The sequence below is a fragment of the Ascaphus truei genome, chromosome 3 (genome assembly GCF_040206685.1).
Source record: "Ascaphus truei isolate aAscTru1 chromosome 3, aAscTru1.hap1, whole genome shotgun sequence".
NCBI classification, from domain to species: Eukaryota; Metazoa; Chordata; class Amphibia; order Anura; family Ascaphidae; genus Ascaphus; species Ascaphus truei.
In genome coordinates, this window is record NC_134485.1 from 115,465,066 (window position 1) to 115,487,334 (window position 22,269).

General features: G+C 41.6%; 1 protein-coding gene across 1 annotated transcript in view; it reads left to right on the forward strand.

Moving 5' to 3' along the window:
* Positions 1-22,269, forward strand: part of GDPD1 (glycerophosphodiester phosphodiesterase domain containing 1) — a 78,004-nt gene that overhangs the window by 52,903 nt on the left and 2,832 nt on the right. The window contains exons 4-9 of the mRNA XM_075589380.1: positions 1,733-1,778; positions 5,330-5,451; positions 11,118-11,207; positions 14,174-14,307; positions 18,036-18,095; positions 20,462-20,513. Of these exons, the coding sequence (XP_075445495.1) occupies positions 1,733-1,778; positions 5,330-5,451; positions 11,118-11,207; positions 14,174-14,307; positions 18,036-18,095; positions 20,462-20,513 (504 nt within the window). The remainder of the gene's footprint in view (positions 1-1,732; positions 1,779-5,329; positions 5,452-11,117; positions 11,208-14,173; positions 14,308-18,035; positions 18,096-20,461; positions 20,514-22,269) is intronic.

A 22,269-nucleotide genomic window follows, 5' to 3' on the forward strand; every position in this document is an offset into this window, starting at 1 on the left:
TGTTCCGTTCCACATATTGTAGTCCACAAGGGCAATTAATTTAATATATTACCAGTGCACTTTTACAATTTATGAAATTTTTAATTTAAAAATGTATTTGGTTGTATGAGATTCAAAGCAATCAGTGTGTGTGCACGCATCGCGTGAGCCAGAACTTGCATATATATATGCAAGTAACCACGCCAAGCGCCGCCCGCTCAGCGAGCACAGCGCCAGCGGGGACTCAGCCTTACACTGATTACACTAATTAGACTTTGTTCCTACAAGGATTCTGTTTCTTTTTTTCAGGGTCAGGGTATTTCCTGTGTATTACTTTAGTGTTTGATACAGAACAGAGTGATTGTTTTCATTATATGTTTTTATGATGTTGTTACTAATAAATGTGATATTTTTTCATGTACATGTTTGAGTGCTCATTAGGGGACTTGTTTTCATATATATTTATACACACACATTTATATATGCATACTGTTTTCATTAGCGTTTTTGTTAAATAACACGTCTGCAACAACTGTATATATAGGTATCTATGTGTATCTGCATGCAACTATCTACTATAGTTGACATCTCCGATGCAAGTTGAAGAAACCACTTAGCACTTTCTGATGCATATGCACGGTATATTGTATTTTTTATATTGATGCACTGGCTCTTTATATTTACAAATGTACTCTTTGAGTAGGAACACCGACAAATGATATATACCCCATATATATACTTCCTGTCTAGCATGTAAGTGGTATGTTTATATATGTATGTTATGGAGGTCTGGCTTTTCCTGTTTTGAATGTGTTTTCATGTAATGTTCATCCATTGAATTTTAGTTTATTTGATTTAATAGTAATTATGTTTAAGGATTTATTTATTTGGGCACACCACCTTACTGCTTCTGGGGACATGTTGGCCTACTTTCTCCTGTAATAACTTGCATTGAAAGAAACCTATTCATATCTAATTAGTGTCATGGGAGCCTATGTACTTATATTATGATGTAAACATTTCAGTGTAAAAGTAATACAAACCTTCATTAAATATGAGTTGTATGTATGAAAATTCATAATTTGTTGTTTTAAATATTTTTTTACGTTAATACATATATTTCTGTTTTAATGTAAATTGTATTTTTCTTAACTTATAACTAAATAGGCAAGTATAACTAATGAGTGTAATATTATAGAATAGCCAAACTGTGAATGTAATATATTTTGTTATACCTATATAAAGAAACATCTGTGCTGCGTTAAATCCATGTTAAATCCATGTTAAATCCAAGTTAAATCCATGTTTGGGTTGATGCATAGCAACATAATTCTGCGCTAACACTATCGAGACCTTTTAGGGTTTACTTGGGTAACTTAGAGTATGATCGAAACGCACTTTTTTTTGGTGCACAGAACCATTCTTCCAGAAAATGGTGTGGGGTAGAGCATTTTAACTCACCATCTTTACAAACAATATCTAATTTTTTGAAAAAAATGTCATCAACCTCTTGTAATCCATTAAACAAGTCATTGCCGTTGGTTCATTTTTGTTTTATCCTTTAAAAAAAAAAGAAATTAATGAGGGGAAAGCGTGAAAAAGAGACCTGTGGTTTTGAAAGCTTTGTGCCCATTATAACGTCACAACATATAATGAATCTACGCTTCTCCCGGGCTTATACAGCTGCTACCATTTCACAGTGCCAATAATGCAACAATTCTGCCATTAAACAAACATGTCTCTGTCCTTGCAGGACCTGCCCTGTTACCTGTGCAAACTGGATGTCACATTTGAAAAAGGTAAACAGACCCATGTGCTCTTTTGTAGATTTCAGTGTTTAACCCATTCTTCTGCCGGGCACAGAGGACTGCAGGCCACCGGCACGAGTGCTTGCAGGTTGCTGTACAGTTTCAGAGTCAAGCAGCTCAATGCTGTATATTGGGGGAAGCAGCATGGGGGATGTGTATCAAAAACGGTGCAATTTACTCCAAACATATTTGGATCTGTGTCAATTTGAGAACCGTTGACCACGAATAAATCTTTCAAATCTTGCATCTTACATTTGGCCCAGATCTGTTCGGAGCAGAGATTAGCGCCACCTAAACCAGACGGATTTATTTGGCACAAAGAGAGAAGATAACTGCACCAGTTGCAAGCGTAATTTTTTCATACATCGCATTATAATATTGTGCTGTCACCTCCCTTAACGTACCACGGCTGCCCAAGACGCCCACGGCGTAAGTGGGACAGTTTGTGGCAAAAATGTGAGCAAATCCCCTTAATACATTGCCAAAGAGTCACACTGCGTTAAATGTATGCTATTTTGGAATGCTCCAGCTTGACCCTTGATATATACATATATATATCGCCCTGTATGTGTGCAATGATAGCTTGGCAATGGTTGTTCACTTTTGACTTCATCCAACAGCCTGTGATGCTTTTGCTCTGTAACTGCGCAGTGTGGGCGCAAAAGTCTTTTTTTTATTTTTACTTTATTCAGTTTTTTTGTCTTTAATTTGAGCATAACATAACAGTTACTGACCTAAAAGCCCAGGGGCCTCTTTGGCAGCATGATCCAAAATATTGAAAGGTTACACAGGCGATACCTCCTCTTGAAACTTGAACAGGAGGATACATCAGCCTTTATATATTGGGTCAGGATTTCCCAGAATGCCCTAGTGTCTGTTTCTCCCGTGCACTGTTTATGTCACCAACTGTGGTGGGGTAGGGGAGAGATTAACATTGGGGACAGTTCTCGGGTGCTGGATCATCAGAGGAGAGTTATGGACTTGGACTTGGACTTGGAATTGGGATCCCCCTCTTTTAATCTGGGATGAGATGTGCCCACACAAAGTCCCACAATTTGGGGGTATAGTTGGTGAAGACAACTGAAAAACTATCATGGTAAATCCTAGCTTTACAAATTGTAGAAATAAATTCAGCAACTCAAACTAGCTGTCACGGGAGGCCAGGACTTTAAACACTTTATACCGGGATAATTCACTAGGCAAAACAAGATAGTGGAATAAAATGGAGTTTATCTGGGTAAACCCACGTACTGCACCGACACACTTTATTCGAGCAAATACCCAGTATGTACCTGGCAGATACCTGGAATGCGCCACTCCTAACCTCTGACAAGCCCCGTTGCATTTGCCTTCCCAGCCTGGGTTCATGCCTGGCTGATGGGCGGCTGATCTGTTAAATGATAATGATTAGGATTTAATAGGCTGCAATGCTTCGCGTGTCTACCAGATGGCATAAATTCATGAATTGTAATGCAGTTTATATATATATACTGTGCAGTATTGCAGCCAGCGGGAATAAAATGCTTCAATCCCTGCTTGGAAAATAACTCAATGCACTCGGGCAGAAAACAGTCACAAACCTCAATACACCCGGGTATACCCGAATTCGTGGGACTAGCCAAGCTCGAATAAAGTGTGTCGCCAGTGTACACACCATGAATATACAAAATACAGATGAAATACACACTTACTGGGGGTGAAAACTAGGCTCAAATAGGTGTAGGGCGCCTGCTTTGGAAGGCTTACCCTGACTGGGATATCCACCCGGGCTTCCTGGTCCTCTTTTCAGCTAAAAACCTTAGCCGTGACCGCTATGTTCTAAAACGAGAACTTGGACCTCGAGTCTGACTTAGTCTCAGCTAGGCAGGCTTTCTTAGCTCCAAAAATCAAGCCAGCTGCTTTGCTATTTGCAAAAGAGCAACTTTCAAAAGCCCGCCGGATTTATTTGGCGCATAGAGAGAAGATAACTGGTTGAATTGTGTCCCCAAATTGCAACTTTCTGTTGCCCTGACCCGGCAGCCATTTTGTTTCCACAAATGTTTTCATGCCTGGTGACAGGTGCAGTGTGTACATGTCATCAAATCTGAGTGCTTCATGTAAAAAAGTCTCAAGAATGAGGATATGCATTGGTTATAATGGGCGGTGTGATTTTGTTTGAATGACGTATTCTCATTGGTTAAAACACTAATGGACAATGCCACAGAACTGAAATAGACAAATAGACTTATTGATGCAAGATTTTCAGATACCTCACTATGTAGCACAAGTCCCTTTGGAATATATCGGACATACTAGAAATACCTACCTCACGTGAGGTAACATATGATTTTCGTGGCACCTATTAGAGGTGTGCAAACCTTCCGTGGTTCGCCTCGCTGCCGTTTCGAGCGAACTTTCTAATCATTTTGATATATGTATGAAAATATTGATGCAACTTTTCGCTCCAAAGGTTCTGGCGAAACCGCTCAAGATGTTCAAAATTAGCTGTTTCCCTTAAAAAAAAAAAAAAAAAGAAGAAGCAAAAGTGATCGAAATTAGTCGAACATACAATGCCCATTGACCTGCTAGCTTTAAGTGAACTTGTTTCAAACTTTTGTGCCAAACCAGATAGGTGAAATTTGCTGACATACGTGGAAAAGTCGCACATCTCTAGTTTCTATATCATGATTAGTGATACCCGAGTACCCGAAATTACCCATACCCGGCGTTACCCGGCGGATTTTCAGCTACCCGGAAATTACCCGGACCCGGCAACTGTGAAGTGGGCCCGGCGCCGAGTAATACCCGGTGCCGGGTAATGTCAAGGTAGCTGAAAAATACATAATTACTTACCTGCTGTCAGCGATGGAAGGCGAAGAAGACCCGCGAGGAAGCCCGCGGCGACATCTAGGCAGGTCAGCAGCAGTCCTGTGGCGGTGGCAGCATCAGCAGTGTGTGTTCAGCTGGCGCAGGAGCTGCAGGACTCCATAGCAGTGTGAGCTGGGGAACCATGTGACCGGAGCAGAAGCGTTCCTATTGGACAGCCGGCTGTCCAATAGGAAACGCTTCTGCTCCTGCTCCGGTCACATGGTTCCCCAGCTCACACTGCTATGGAGTCCTGCAGCCCCCGCGCCAGCTGAACACACACTGCTGATGCTGCCACCGCCACAGGACTGCTGCTGATCTGCCTAGATGTCGCCGCCGTCTTCCTCCACCCCCAGGTAAGTGCCAACCGGGTACCCGGCCGGGTAGATCATGTGATTTTGGCCGGGTACCCGTTACCCGTTTTTTTTTTAAAGTAGGACCCGGTCCAACACTAATCATGATCACAGCAACACTCCTTAATAATGTACATCCTCTACTAACCCCACCAATAGCAATAACTCAATAGATTTTTTACAGTACATGACTTAATGACGGTTAGTGTTAACGTGACTTTAAGTTAGGTTAACGTTAATTGATTTGACAGAGCTTTGTGGATCTTGACCTTTATGTGTTACAATCTCCTGTAGCAGGAGTTAAATGTCATCCTATTTTTAACTGCTGAGAAACACTTTCCCCAGACTGCTGCTGTGAAGGTGGAGAGGACAAACACATCCCGCTGCTGAAAGATGTCTTTGAAGCTTTTCCAGAGACACCGATCAACATAGACATCAAAGTGAACAATGCCGTTCTTGTCAAAAAGGTACCCACTGTTCTTCATTCTCCGTGCTAAGGAATGAGCCGACATTAGAACACTCGTGCCATCCTGTCTTTCGTATCATGTCCATAAAGCAGGTAACGGTTTATGTAGAGAGTGTCGCATACAGCCCAGTATGGATTCTGTATCACTAAACATTATCCTGAGACTTTAAGAATCCCTGTGAATAAAGTAATATTCATAGTCAGGTTTCTTATCAACCAAAGGTGCCTCATTAGCTCACATCAAGATTTCCCCAGGGGGAACCAAATATTTTTTTTGTGCCATATTGTTATTATATATATACACACACACTACGTTTTAAGTTATGGTGGGTGAAAAAGACAACAAGAAACCTCCACCGTATTGCATATAGCAAATAAAAAGATCACCTGTGAGCACATTCACATGTCTTAGACAGGTATGCAACCCTGCCTTTCACCATTATCACCCAGCATATAGCACTTCCACTGCAGCAAGGGAAGTCCACTAAAGAAAGAGGGAGGAAGGAGAGCGAGGGTGGGGGGAAGGAGAGAGAGGGGGAGGGAGATGGGGGAAGGAGAGGGAGGAAGGAGATGGGGGAAGGAGAGGGAGAAAGGAGAGAGAGAGGGTGGGGGAGAAAGGAGAGAGAGAGGGTGGGGGGGAAGGAGAGAGAGGGGGAGGGATGAGAGGGGGGAAGGAGAGAGACAGAGGGGGAAGGAGAGAGGGTGTGAAGGAGAGACAGAGAGAGTGGGAAGGAGAAAGAGACAGGGAGACAGAGATTGGAAGAGAGAAGTGAGAGGAGTGAGAGAAAGATGGGAAGAGAGAGGAGTGAGAGAGATGGGAACAGAGAGAGAGATGGGAAGAGAGAGGAGTGAGAGGGGACAGGGATATAGGAGGAGAGGATCGGAGTGTTCCTGCTGCCTACCGGCTGCCCTGGAGGATTGAGGGGTCCTGTTAGAAACTTGTAGAGAGGGGAGCTGCCTGTTGAAAGGTGCCCATGGAGGTGCCTGTCAGGGGAACCTCCCTTCTACAGCAATCTGCCTGGGCAGGCACCTCCACGGACACCTTTCAGCAGGCCACCTCTGCGGACCAGGCCAGCTTAGGTTTGTGGGCAGGATAGCCAGGGAGAGAGGCAGCAGCTGGGGGTCTGCAACCTGCAGAGAGCCGCAAGTAGGAGCGGAAAGAGCCGCATGCGGCTCGGGAGCCACAGGTTGCTGACCCCCATCAGATAGAGGAATACTAACAGGGGATAGTGACCCTAGAGCCGTTTATGCCTTACTGTTATCTCTGATTGTTATCTAGAAATGCATTTAAGATGCTTGATTTCCACATCTTTTTGAGGAATATCTACATTTGCTCTCTGTACAAGTGCCTATCATGGTCTCTTGTAGTGACTAGCGAGATCTGTGTACATTTCTTTCTAGCCCGCTCAGGAAGTTTAATGAACAGTCCACGTTCAAAGAAAAACTGCTTGTTGTTCTGTTTTCTGTCTATAGTCACTTCCTCTTCTACCTACTTTTAGAAAGAGATATTATTGTGGGTGTTCATATGCCCATTGATATAGAACAGAGGTGGCTAACTACGGTCCCCAAGGAACACCGACAGGTCAGGATTTTTGGTTATTCCTGCTTCAGCAATAGTGCACTCTCCAAACATAAGCGCGCTCAGCGCCAGCGGGGACTCAGCCTTACATTATAATGGTCATTTCTTTTTCACACTAGCAGTCCATATAAAAACCACTAATTATGTATCAATCTTGCAACACATAAATGAGGGGATATTTACACAACTTTAACAACAAATTTCGTATCAGAATTATAAGGAATGTAACAAAAATTACAAAAGAGCAATCAAATTTGCAAAAATGGATAATGAAAAAAGGATTGCAATAGAAAGTAAGGTCAACCCTAAAAAATTCTTTAAGTATTTTAATAACAAAAAAATGAGAAAAGAAAATATAGGACCCTTTCAGTGTGAGATGGGTAGGCAGATTATTGGAGATAAGGAAAAAGCTGAGGTATTAAGCAAATTCTTTGCCTCTGTGTTTACCAGGGAAGAATCAAGTTCAATAGGAGGAAGCCACAACCACCATATTAATGAACAATTGGTTAACTGAGGAAGAAGTTCATAAGCGACTTAAAGTAAATAAGGCACCTGGCCCCGATGGCATACATCCAAGAGTTCTCAAGGAGCTAAGCTCAGTAATAGCCAAACCATTATATTTAATATTCAAGGACTCCATTTCCACAGGCTCAGTACCACAAGATTGGCGTAAAGCAGATGTGGTGCCTATATTTAAAAAGGGAGCTAGATCACAACCGGGAAATTACAGACCTGTAAGCCTGACATCAATAGTGGGGAAACTACTTGAAGGTTTAATACGGATAATATTCAGGAATACCTAATGGAAAACAAAATTATTAGTAATAGTCAGTATGGATTTATGAAGGATAGATCATGCCAAACTAACCTTATTTGTTTCTTTGAGGAGGTAAGTAGGAATTTAGACCAGGGTAATGCAGTTGATGTGGTCTACTTAGATTTTGCAAAGGCTTTTGATACGGTTTCACACAAGAGGTTGGTGTACAAAATAAAGAAAATTGGACTCAGTAATAATATATGCACCTGGATTGAAAACTGGTTAGACAACAGAGGGTTGTCATAAATGGAACTTTTTCAGGTTGGGCTAAAGTCGTGAGTGGAGTACCTCAAGGATCGTTACTGGGACCTCTGCTTTTTAACTTGTTTATTAATGATCTTGAGGTTGGCATTGAGAGCAAAGTCTCCATCTTTGCTGATGATACTAAATTGTGTAAGGTAATAGAATTAGAGCAGGATGTAATTTCTCTTCAGAAGGACTTGGAGAGACTGGAAACGTTGGCAGGTAAATGGCAGATGAGGTTTAATACAGATAAATGTAAGGTTATGCATTTGGGATGCAACAATAAAAAGGCGACTTACAAATTAAATGGAGATATATTGGGGGAATCCTTGATGGAGAAGGATTTAGGAGTGCTTGTAGACAGCAGGCTTAGCAATAGTGCCCAAAGTCATGCAATAGCTGCAAAGGCAAACAAGATCTTATCTTGCATCAAACGGGCAATGGATGGAAGGGAAGTAAACATAATTATGCCCCTTTATAAAGCATTAGTAAGACCACACCTTGAATATGGAGTACAATTTTGGGCACCAATCCTAAGAAAAGACATTATGGAACTAGAGAGAGTGCAGAGAAGAGCCACCAAATTAATAAAGGGGATGGACAATCTAACTTATGAGGAGAGGGTAGCTAAATTAGATTTATTTACATTAGAAAAGAGGCGTCTAAGAGGGGATATGATAACTATATACAAATATATTCGGGGACAGTACAAGGAGCTTTCAAAAGAACTGTTCATCCCACGGGCAGTACAAAGGACTCGGGGCCATCCCTTAAGGTTGGAGGAAAGGAGATTTCACCAGCAACAAAGGAAAGGGTTCTTTACAGTAAGGGCAGTTAAAATGTGGAATTCATTACCCATGGAGACTGTGATGGCAGATACAATAGATTTGTTCAAAAAAAGGTTGGACATCTTTTTAGATGGGAAAGGTATACAGGGATATACCAAATAAGTATACATGGGAAGGATGTTGAACCAGGGATTAATCCGATTGCCAATTCTTGGAGTCAGGAAGGAATTAATTTTTCCCCTTAATGGGGTTTTTTGTTTGCCTTCCTCTGGATCAGTAAGTAAGTATAGATATAGGATAAAGTATCTGTTGTCTAAATTTAGCATAGGTTGAACTTGATGGACCTATGTCTTTTTTCAACCTCATCTACTATGTAACTATGTAACAATTGTGGAAACTCTATAAGCATAATTCGGGGTGAATATGGGACACCTCCTTGGAAGTGAACTCAGATACCTATGAAATGGTAGGCTCTTAGGCAGGTTCAAATGTCCAGCATAGAAAGGGACAGAAAGAAAATTCCTTCTGCAAAATGAAACGTATTGAATTGATAGGCTAGATACACTTCACCCAAAGGGGTTAAATAAGTTGATTTAAAATGTTTCCCATGACATGAAAATAATAGTAATCACTTATATTCAAATTTATTACAGAAACACTAGATGAAGCCGTTTTTCTTCCACTGTAGTGAATGCCAAATAAGTATACATGGGAAGGATGTTGATCCAGGGATTAATCCGATTGCCAATTCTTGGAGTCAGGAAGGAATTTATTTTTCCCCTTATGAGATATCATTGGATGATATGTCACTGTGGTTTTTTGTTTGCCTTCCTCTGGATCAATGAGTAAGTATAGATATAGGATAAAGTATCTGTTGTCTAAATTTAGTATAAGTTGAACTTGATGGACGTACGTCTTTTTTCAACCTCATCTACTATGTAACTACAGTATGTAACAACTAGCTCTGTTCTGTAACCAAAATTGCGTCTATTAAAATGTAAGTTTTGCACATCTAAACAGTCAATCCGCACGTATTATGTTTTGTTTTGTTTTGAAGCAGAATTGAAAGCAGCGCAACCAACAGCACCAAAAACTATAGAAACAAACATGTCAATATTGTAAATATTATGCTTTCCATAAATATTGCTTAAAATAATTGGAATTTGTATTATTCTGTATGTCTCTAAACAAGTTTTTTTTTAAATTTTTTAGTCCTAGTTTCCAAAACATAATTGCTTAATATTTTGACATAACAATAATGCTTCTAAAATAACATTAATTTTGAGTCCTAAATTCTGTAAACAAAATAAAAAATTACAATTATACGGAAAAATGTAATTGAAGTAATTCGTTATTTCCAAACCCATGCCCCCAAAATATGATGTTACCTTTAAATAAAGTGCTTCAATCACCAGAAACATTAAATAATGACTTGTGCGCAATAGGAATTGAAATAGCCAAAAAATTTCCGTACGTATAAAGGGGGCTTGCAAACTGTTCACGATGTCTGAAGATGCGCTTGGTAGCGTCTTCATAGCTAATCTGCTACCTGCAATATATAATAACTATACATACAGTACATGTATGCTCAGTAATATAGCTAAATATATGTTTTCAAAAAATTCTTAGCCACAGAAGTAAAAATTGCATTATTACCCAAAAGGGCAAAAAAAATAAAATATATATTTTCTGCAAACTACATCATGAGTTAGCCAGTAGTGTATAAAGGCAGAAATGTAAATATAATATTTAATTAGGCATATTAAGTAAATGGTTGCTCAGCAAAGCGGATAGGTTGTGAGGCTTATAATGATGCAATTCCTCATCTATTGAGGCGATCTTGCTAGGTTTGAGTTAGCAAGACAAAATCTGTGAGTTATTTGAAGCGGTTTTGCCTTTTTGAGTTAACGAAGCGACTACATTTTCAGCCAGTTTGCAACATTTCCGAATTGGAGCCATTTTTGGCCTACAGTCAGATTTGCAGAGCAAGAATGAAACCAATGAAACCGCTTCTATAAAAGCCTTTCTCACACAGCTATGCACTTCTTGCAGCCTTCAAGATTATCCCCCATAGGGGGGCAGGACAATTTTGGTATTCAATTGGGAATGAAAGATGGGTGTTTTGAACGTGCATCTTTTAGCATCACTCTATCAAAGCGCTTTGTACTGATCTTTGGATCAGTGGCTGTCAATAAGGTGACTTAAGTATCTTTAAACAGATGTTGTTTGTATTTCTGTAGGTATCTCAACTGGTGAGCGAATACAAGAGAGAGGACCTGACTGTGTGGGGCAATGCAGACTATGAGATTGTGCAGAAGTGCCACAAAGAGGTAAGGGTGGTAGCTTAATACTGTGCAGCAGCTCCCTCTGTCCCCACCATGTATTTGATCATGACTCTCCATCTGAGCTGCTCATCATGCGAAGGGAAAGCCTTCAACATATCTAAATCTTTGTGCAGCAAAGCTAGAACCTACAACGATGGAGGCGAGAACACTTGTGGCATGCTGCGTATTTAAAGCAGTAACCTACGCTGCTCACGGTTTTTAATTTTTTTAAAAACTTACCTGAACGGAGAGTCCCCGCACAGCTGGTCCGTGGTCCCCCGGCATCCGGGGGCTCTCTGGTTCATTAGTGAAGAAAACGTTCATCCACTAGGCAAGAATAGTTGGGTAGTGGACACAATATTGTAATATCAGGAAATGATGTCGCAACTTTCTGTTCAGGACCCGCATCAATCTTTGTCATTTTTTGTGTCAAACCAGCACACACCCCCCCACAAATTCTCGGGGGCGAGGTACCCCCTGGTTCAGGTAAACTTAGGAAAACTAATTTGGGGGAGATTGCTGCTTTAATTTACAGTGGTGTGAAAAAGAAAGTACACCCTCTATGAATTCTATGGTTTTACATATCAGGACATAATAACAATCATCTGTTCCTTAGCAGGTCTTAAAATTAGGTAAATACAACCTCAGATGAACAACAACACATGACATATTACACCGTGTCATGATTTATATAACAAAAATAAAGCCAAAATAGAGAAGCTATGTGTGAAAAACTAAGTACACCTTATGATTCAATAGCTTGTAGAACCACCTTTAGCAGCAATAACTTGAAGTAATCGTTTTGTGTATGACTTTCAGTCTCTCACATCGTTGTTGAGGAATTTTGGTCCACTCTTCTTTACAACGTTGCTTCAGTTCATTGAGGTTTGTGGGCATTTGTTTATGCACAGCTCTCTTAAGGTCCTGCCACAGCATTTCAATCGGATTGAGGTCTGGACTTTGACTGGGCCATTGCAACACCTTGATTCTTTTCTTTTTCAGCCAGTCTGTTGTAGATTTGCTGGTGTTCTTGGGATCATTGACCTGTTGCATGATCCAATTTCGGCCAAGCTTTAGCTGTCAGACAGATGGCCTCACATTTGACTCTAGAATACTTTTGGTATATAGAGGAGTTCATGGTCGACTCAATGACTGCAAGGTTCCCAGGTCGTGTGGCTGCAAAACAAGCCAAAATCATTACCCCTCCACCACCGTGCTCGACAGTTGGCATGAGGTGTTTGTGCTGATATGCTGTGTTTAGTTTTCGCCGAACGTGGCGCTGTGCATTATGGCCAAACATCTCCACTTTGTCTCGTCTGTCCAAAGGACATTGTTCCAGAAGTCTTGTGGTTTGTTCAGATGCAACTTTGCAAACCTAAGCCGTGCTGCCATGTTCTTTTTATAGAGAAGAGGCTTTCTCCTGGCAACCCTTCCAAACAAAACATACTTGTTCAGTCTTTTTCTAATTGTACTGTTATGAACTTTAACATTTAACATGCTAACTGAGACCTGTAGAGTCTGAGATGTAACTCTTGTTTTTTTTTTTTGTTGCAATATTTCTGAGCATTGCACGGTCTGACCTTGGGGTGAATTTGCTGGGACGTCCACTCCAGGGAAGATTGGCAACTGTCTTGAATGTTTTCCACTTTTGAATAATCTTTCTCACGGTAGAATGATGGACTTTAAATTGTTTGGAAATGGCATAATAACCCTTCCCAGGTTGATGGGCAGCAACAATTGCTTCTCTAAGATCATTGCTGGTGTCTTTCCTCCTTGGCATTGTGTTAACACACACTTGAATGCTCTTGACCAGCAAACTGCTAAAACTTTGGCTTTTATAGAGGTGGTCACACTTGCTGATGATCAATTAATCAAGGTCATTTGATTAGCAGCACCTGTCTGCTAATTAGCATCTTAATATCTATGGAATCAGTAAGCGTGTACTTAGTTTTTCACACATAGCTTCTCCATTTTGGCTTTATTTTTGTTAAATAAATCATGACACGGTATAATATGTCATGTGTTGTTGTTCATCTGAGGTTGTATTTAACTAATTTTAAGACCTGCTAAGGAACAGATGATTGTTATTATGTCCTAATATGTAAAACCATAGAATTCAAAGAGGGTGTACTTTCTTTTTCACACCACTGTATCTATAGGAAGCTCTCTAACCAGTAATGCCACCATCTTGGTCATGTTTTGTTAGCGTCCATGTATATGGGCCATATTTATTAAGCTGTATTACTCCATAAGACACCATTCCAGTGCTGGAAGATATCTTACTCACCCTTCACTTGAATGGGCCACATGGCACCTACTCCGTTGCCCTAGCTCTTGGTCTTGGTCGCTGCTTGTTGAATGATCACTCCCCTGTAACATCTTAAATACATTCCTTGAGGTACAAGTTTTTTAATTGCCTCTCCCATCAGCAAGTGATTGGTTAATATTTATTTATTTTGATTTGTGTTTTTTTTAACCCCTTTGGTGTTAGAGGAGCCTGCAACTCATTAATTTGCATCATTTTGTAATCCCTGTCAAACCTTGCTGGCACCGAAGCAGTTCATGGAATAATCTCCCTTGACCTGCCTATAAATAACAGATTTTTTTTTGTACATAAATCCTTTTAACAAATCTTTTCATGGTCGTGAGCTAACTGGTCATTTAATGTCCTTCTTACGCGGAATCCCTCCCGAGAAATCTGCTTGCGTATATGTAATATTTCAACAGCTTTCAAAATAGCTGCCATTTCATACAATTGAAAATTTTATAATTTCTATTTAATATTTATATTGGTATAAGTTGTTCAATTCTCTATACCTGCCCTGTACATATATTTGGTGGCGCTACATATTTCTGTGTCTTCATTGCTTCTATAGCACACAGAAGGAAAATGCTTTGCTCACGTCTCTGCATTTATATAATAAAACAGTGACAACTGTTGAGATAAATCAGCGCATGTGTTTCGTTTTTAGAACTGCAGCATCCCTCTGCTCTTCTGTTTTCAACGGGTCCTGCTCCTGGTCGGGCTATTTTACACGGGACTTCTGCCTTTTTTCCCTCTGCGAGAACAATTCCTGGAGATTCCAATGCCTTCTATTATCATGAAGTAAGAAACACAGAGTGTATTAGAGCAGCAGCAGTGACACTTTGCTTGTATCTTTCAGTTCACTTGGGCATGTAGGTACGTGGGGTACTTTGGGGTACCTTGATACTTTGTAGCGGTCTTAAATATGGGCGGGAGTAGCAAACTTTCCCAACAACTCTCCCCTTGCCTGGAAGTCAACTGGAGTTACTTTGCTTCTTACTGGAAGTTTAAAGGAGGAAAACAGAACCTTTCAATCACAGTCATTTGCAACCTGCAGTTTTAGGGATCTACTTATTGGAACTTCATTAGAAAATGGCGGCAGTGGTGCACTCGCAGCTTTGTGATGCAGGAATAAAGAATCAGGTTCAGGTACAGGTGAGATCATGATCCGTGGCCACATCAAGATACCCGACGAAAAGCAGCAAGTCCTGTCGCACTTCAGATGAATTCCACTATCCACATGTTGGCTCAATCATACATAGACTTATTTGATGCAGAATGACGGTAACAGTGATAGAAGCATAACGTTTCGGGAAAACCCTTTTGAAGGGTCACTGCAACCATCACTCTGCATGAAATAAGTCTATGTACAGTATGATTGAGCCAAGCTGCGTATAGTGGAATTCACCTAAAGTGTGACTTGTTTCTTTTCGTCTACTTATTGGAAGCCCGATCATATGAGCCACACGGGCGCTGAGACCATGCACTAGAAGTTTTTGCCAGTACTTGCAAGGAAAAACAAAGACGGCTGCAGTCACCCAATCGGAAGCTGTAAATGTCATGACACAATGTTGTCCTGGATTTCTGTTGGCCTGTGAGGCTGACCTTAGTGGCTGTATTGTTTACCCCGTTTTGAAGAAGTCCTTATCCCCATGAATTGTTTGTTTTAAACTAAAATTGTAGATCAGTACATTTTTGGGGGGGGCACTTTTTTTTTTTTTTTTAACATTGAGTGAAGTATATGTAGTTGCCTGATTTTTTCATAGTTCTGTATGTGCCGACTGCAGCTCAAAGTTGATGTTGGATGGAATTGCGGTTTTATATTTGGGTACAATGTATCATTTCTTATTTGTCACCAACTGCCTGACGAGCAATATTAAAGAGGCAATCCATGTAATATCCTACATGTGTGTGTTTTTTTTTAATAAATCAGTTCTGTAGTATTAGATACTTACTACATTTAAAAAAAATTGTATTATTCAACTCAATGCCATTTTTAATGAGTTTTAATATATTGAGCATCCTTTGATTTCTATAGCAGGTTTTAACATACTTCCCCAGCAGTGCAAGGTATTTGTAACAATTTCCTGTTTGTGATAATTTGTTGCCAATATTCCCAGCAGTTTGAGCTGAAAACTGTAACAATAGATAATGTTACCTTAGTAATATAAGAATTCATTGTAGCTGCTAAGTTACACTGACTGAAGTATTGATTGAAACTGAAAGACAGCCATTTAGTGAATCCCAGGAAGCAGGTTCTTTGCTGATCGATCAAAAGGGGAATGAATACATTGGCAGGTTAGGTAATAGATCTTCAATAAAGGTAATCAAAGGCCGCATATATTAAAACAAAAAATATATACATAATTTTTTTTTTAGGTGCCGCTTGGATTGCCTCTTTAAATGATACAATGTGCCAAAGATTCTTTTAACATGCCATGACTGGGCTAAATTGAAATGACAATATGTGCAAAACAAGTTTTGGGATGCCTTGATTAAGCTGACATTTAATTACACAATGTGTCAAACAAGTTTTTAACACGTTCAAACGTACCCCGATTACAATTTTTAATTATGGTACCTGCAGAACCGCTTTTAGGGTTTATGCAACTTTGTTCTGTGAGATATGAAGAAATGTTCTAACTAATTATAGTCCGTATTCTGTAAGAGCACGACTTCCCCCATTAGACTTATTTCGATTTCACTGCATGTTCTCTATTTTCTTTATTTCTTGTGCCCATCTTACCCCCTACATTATTAATAAAATTAACAAACACACAGATACCCAGCAAGCTCTCAGAAACCCCCCCAAATTACCACCAAATATATATATGTATATAAGTGTCAAAATGAGTGCTACTGGGCGACTCCAATTGTATAAAACAAGAAACAAAGAAGTCCAGAGCAACATCCAATGTGACAAAAATACACAGTGAAATACCTATAAATAGCTCAACCCCGTTATAACGCGGATCCGCTTATAAGCGGTTTGAGCGTGGACCCCGAATTTAAAAAAAAGTTTTTTTGCACACTGCACACACTCACAGCACACTGCACACACAACACACTGCACACACTCACAGCACACTGCACACACTCAGAGCACACTGCATACACTCACAGCACACTGCATACACTCGCAGCACACTGCACACACTGCATACACTCACAGCACACTGCACACACTCACAGCACACACCACACACTCATAGCACACCGCATACACCACACTCACAACACACACTCACAGCCCCCACTCCCCCTCCCCCTCCCTATCTTTGGTGTCGGCTGCTGAGATCAGAGCGGGGCTGGCGGGGGGTGGAGGGGGTCGGAGCGGGGCTGGCACGGGGTGATCGGAGCGGGGCTGGCATCGGACCAGGGTTGGCAGGGGGGGTCGGAGCCGAGCTGGCAAGGGGTTGATTGGAGTGGGGCTGGCGGGGAGGGGGGGTGATCGGAGCGGGGCTGGCATCGGAGTGGGGCTGGTGGGGGGGGATCGGAGCGGGGCTGGCGGGGGGAAGTGAGGCTGCTTATTGAAGTGCGAGGGGAGTTACGGTGGCTGCTGGGGAAAATGCGAGGGGAGTTACGTTGGCTGCTGGGGGAAGTGCGAAGGGAGTTACGGTGGCTGCTGGGGGAAGTGCGAGGGGAGTTACGGTGGCTGCTTGGGGACGTGTAGAGCTGGGGGACTTGTAGGGCTGCCGGCGCCTCACTGCACCTCTTCCTCCCTCCTCTCTCCTCCCCCCTCCCCCCGATCGGGCACGCAGCGGCCATTTTTTTAAAAATTAGCGCGACCCAGGTTATAGCATGATCGGGTGGCCCCCGAGGACCGCGCTATAACGGGGTTGAGCTGTATCTCTTGAAAAAAAGATCATTTAGTTAACCCTTTGGCCAAAGCGTATAAGCCTGCGAGCCACTTTCAAGGCATGACCATAATATCGCAGGTCCTAACACTAACTGATTAAAATCCTTATTTACCTCTATAATTAGAGGAAGGATGGTCCTGGCATTGAACTTGCCGCAACCAGCTGCATGAAAAGAAAACCTGCTTACCTGGAGGCGTGGGGAGGGGCAAGCTTTAAACCCTGGGTAGGAGGAGCCACTAACCTCCAAAACAGCTGAGACCAGCTGGACAAAGTTAACAAACCCAATTAGACCTATTTAGATTTCCCTGCATGTTCTCTATTTTCTTTATTTCTTGTGCCCTTCCTACCCCCTATATTATTAATAAAATATCTGCACGCATCCTACGATACTACTTAACTTGTCACACTTTTGTACCTGTGCTTATAATGTTACTGCTTGCATATGGTCACACAATTATTATAATGACATTGCAACAACAAAAAACAGATTGTATGAATAGACAATAAGTTATGTGCAGCAGCTGTAATTACACTACAATACTAGACAAATAAAACCGATCTCTCAATTTGTTACACAGCTGAAACATCCTAGTCTGCAAGCAACTGGGAAGGGACATCACTTTGCCCATACTAACTACATGAAATAGTAACTTTCTGCTTTTTCTGTAGACTTAAGGATCAGTCAAAAATGAGCAGGAGTCACAAGTGTGTGGTGTGGCTGGCAGATGCGTAAGTAAAGTTTTTATCATTAAGCCGTAATTATATCAGTAACGGTATCAGTCTAAATCCTTCATACATGTGGGAAAATGTTCAGCAGAAGTCTGTGGGCCTTTGACAACGGTGGGGGAGAAAGAGGTGTAGGCCGGGGGACGGGAGAAGGAGGTATAGGCAAGGGAATGGGAGAAGGATGTATGGGGAGGGATAAGGAGGGGGTGTGGAGAGGGGTAGAAGAAGGTATGGGGAGGGGAGAAGTGAGGAGGAGTGGGAGGCCGAGAAGGGGGAGACCGGTATGGGCTCTGGGGATTTTGGCCTGGGGGTGGGGGGGATTAGGTATGGGCCTGGGGGGATATGGGCCTTGAGGTTGGATGGGTTAGATATGGGCCCAGTGTAGGAGGTAAGTGGAGGGAACTGGAAGAAGGCGGCCCACCAGTAGCTGGGACGTTAAGGGACTTAACCCTGGCTTCCTGTATAGGCCAGCCGGGCCTGAGATATTTGTCCTGGCTCTCCCCCACTGTTGGCGTCCCTGGAAATGGTCATGCCTTTAGTGTGGTTGTTTTGTGATACTTTACTGGCCCTCTAACACAAATGTAATATTTTTCGATAAACGTTGTTAGCTGTGCAAATGGTACAATACAGACACAAGTAATGTCATCTCCAAGATTTGCCATTTGACACCAAAAAGGATGTTCAAAAAGGTATATTGAATCTAATAGACATTGTACGAGGATCACAGTCATAAAAACTCAAATGATCACACCAAGTTATACTGTATATTGTACAACGTGTAAAGGAAAGTGACATTACAACAATACAACAACTCTGAAAATGCAATGTAAAACTGAATACGTGAACTAAAAATGTGTAGGAAAAAAGTAGGCTGACACCCTAGTGTATGAGACATGATGTTTTGGGGAAAAAATCGCCCTTTATCCAGAGTCAGCCTGCTATTTTTCTAAAAAAAATTGGTACGGTTTTGACCATTATATTGCATTTTCAGAGATGTTTATTATATGTTGTAATGTCACTTTCTTTTACACGTTGTATATTACTTTGTGTGATCATTGAGGTTTTATAACTGTGATCCTATTACAATGTGTATTGGATTTAATTTACCTTTTTTTAACATCCTTTTTGGTGTGTTGGTACTTTTTTTTTTTTTTTACTTAACATTGCTCATTCTCTTTGATTAACCCTAAGATATTGCCCCATCTCCTGAGATCCTGAGATCTTGCATTCAAGCTGCACGAGAGCCGAAATCTGTTCCTGGGGCTATTTTATGTTGGAGGAACGGAGGGAAGCTGAGATTCAGCACCCTTTATTTAGGAATTAACAAGAAACGATGTAGTGATTATGAAATTATTAGGAATTGGGACTGGAATAATAACTGGGAGTGGATGCATAACTTTTCTATAACCTTTTTTTTTTATTTCAAACGAAATTATTCATTGTAGTTTAGATTTAAAGCAAACCTTTTCTTTGTTTAGGATTTTGGCACCATTTCCCCTACATAAACACCTCTGTACATGTTTTTTCCTGTGCTTCATACACAGCTGTACTGCATGGAACTCTCCGATTGGCTGAGGAAGCTGTTAGTCATAACATGACAACATACTGTACTAACCTGTCAAACAGCTCTTTGTACTATTCATATTGAAGTCATATAGTGAGATAACAACCACCTCAATCAAATGCACATTTTGTTCTTCAGGTGTTTTGCGGTTACTGAAAGTGTTACTGGTAATGTGGTATGGGGGTAGCAGGAGGAGGTATGGGCTGGGGGGAGAAGGAGGTGTGAGATAGGAGTGGGAGATGGGTATGGGCCTCAGGAGATAGATATGGACTTGGAAAAGATAGGTATTGACCCGGGGGAAGTAGAGAAATGTATAGGCCTGAGGGGATATTGGCCTGGGTGGGGGGGATTAGATATGGGCTCAGCAGAATATTGGCTCAATTAGGGAGGGGGGGGCATTTAGATATTTGGATATGCACCTGGGGGAGGAGAGTATTGGGTATGGGACTGTGGGGGTATGGAACATGGTTAGTGGGGTGGATTAGGTATGGGGATGGGGGGAATAGGTATGCCTGGGGAGTATGGGCATGGTGGGTGGGGGGAAATAGGTATGGGCCTGGGGGGAAATAGGTATGGGCCTGGGGGGATAGGGACCTTGGGGATTTTCTGTTAGGCAATAAAGATTTGTTTGAATTATTGAGTTGGTATAAATAAGAAGAACTCTTTTTTTCTTGCTCTTTCAATTTAGTGCCTTCGTCAATCTGCGAGCTTAAAAAGCATTATCATGCTCAACAAGATTTTTTGCTTTCTTAGAGGGGTAATGTAGAAGGATGTGTCTGATATTGAGTTTTTTCTTCTATTTCAGATTAATAATGAGAAAGTGTTTGTTTGACCACCTAACAGCACGAGGGATTCAGGTACAGTATATTTCAATGAGAAACAAAACAGAAAGGTTCTTAACAGCACTCTTACACACCTACTGTAGATGAAAAACAAGAAATATTATAGATATATTTGTAAAAATTTCTTTCAAACGCTCTTCTTTTGATTTACCACAAGGTGGCAGCAGAGTTCAGTGTTTATTGGTGTCTGTACTAGCAATGTAGCTGGTAGGGTAAGCTCGTTTGCCGTATATGGAGCTGATGTTGTGTATCCGCGGGACATACAAAGTTGCAGTGTCAAGTTAATACACGGTCCCTGCTCTTGTATCTGTTGTGCATCAGCTGTTTGAGCGCAGGCTTTTTGAAACAGACACTCTCTTCTGCTGCCTCACTGGTGGCCACTCACGGCTGCTCATGGCGTGTGTATTCACATGAATTGGCTCAGCTTCTTCCGGGGTCCCCTTGTGGACTTACGAAAAACTGCAGCAACATTCCTCCTGCTTACTAATGTTCCTCTATACATCTCACCTTGGGATATAAAACACTGCAAACACGAGATAAGGAACGACTCACAATTGAGTACTTCACCTGACGACTGACAATTGAGTACCCCCTGGAAGGAAGTATTCTGCCATACAAAGACTAATATTACTATTCCCCCTCACAGGCTGCTCCTGGAATCATTGTAGCCTGTTTATTTTCTGAATGCTATTTTTGCTAGCTACCACCTGTCGGTGCATGTCACACAGTGTATTTATGTTCCCTGTTATTAAGTATACCACTAGAAATACATGACTACAGTCGTAGGTCTACGAAATGAAGAAAATCAGGGCTCCACGGATTTGCTCAACGAACTACTTTATTGCCAATAGACTTGACGTTTCGGCCACACAGGCCTTTCTCAAAAGCAGAAATGGCATAAAAGTTATGATTTTCTTCATTTCGTTAACCCTGGATTGACACAGAGAATCCTGAACCAGGAGCACCGGTAGCTGTATCCCCCTTTTGATTTTTTATTAGTGTGCAGCATTTATTTATCTTTCTACAGTCGTAAGTCTCCCGTTTTTTAAAGGTCAAGACTATTGAAATCATTTTGATCTTTTTGCCATAACTCCCTGGTGTGCGCTGCACAGGATCACTCGATCTGGCGGGCAGGACCCACAGATTCCTCCCCTCCGCATATACTCTATCCTAAGCAGCACCCAGTATCACCACTACTATAACCACCAAGCAAGTGAGCCAGACATGTCCGGTCTGTCGCTGGACATCGCTCTCTTTTGAGGAGAGAGGGAGAGAGAAAATAGAGAGAGAGAGAAAATAGAGAGAGAGAGAGAGAGAAAAGAGAGAGAGAGAAAAGAGAGAAAGAGAGAAAATAGAGAGAGAGAGAGAGAAAGAGAGAAAATAGAGAGAGAGAGAGTGAGGGAGAGGGAGAGAGGGAGAGAGGGAGAGAGGGAGAGGGAGAGAGGGAGAGGGAAAAGAGGGAGAGGGAGAGGGAGAGGGAAAAGAGGGAGAGGGAGAGGTAAAAGAGGGAGAGGGAAAAGAGGGAGAGGGAGAGGGAAAAGAGGGAGAGGGAGAGAGAAAAGAGAAAGAGAAAAGAGAGAGAGAGAGAGAGAGAGAGAGACTAGTACAAGAGGTTCATTGTGGAGGCAGGCAGGCTCGGGGGGACTGTAAGGGAAGTACTTCTTCACGCGAAGAGTGGTGGATTCATGGAATAGCTCCCAACAGAGGTTGTAGAGGCGAATACGGTATGGAAATAAAGGTAAAACTATACTAAGGATAAAAGAAAGCCAAT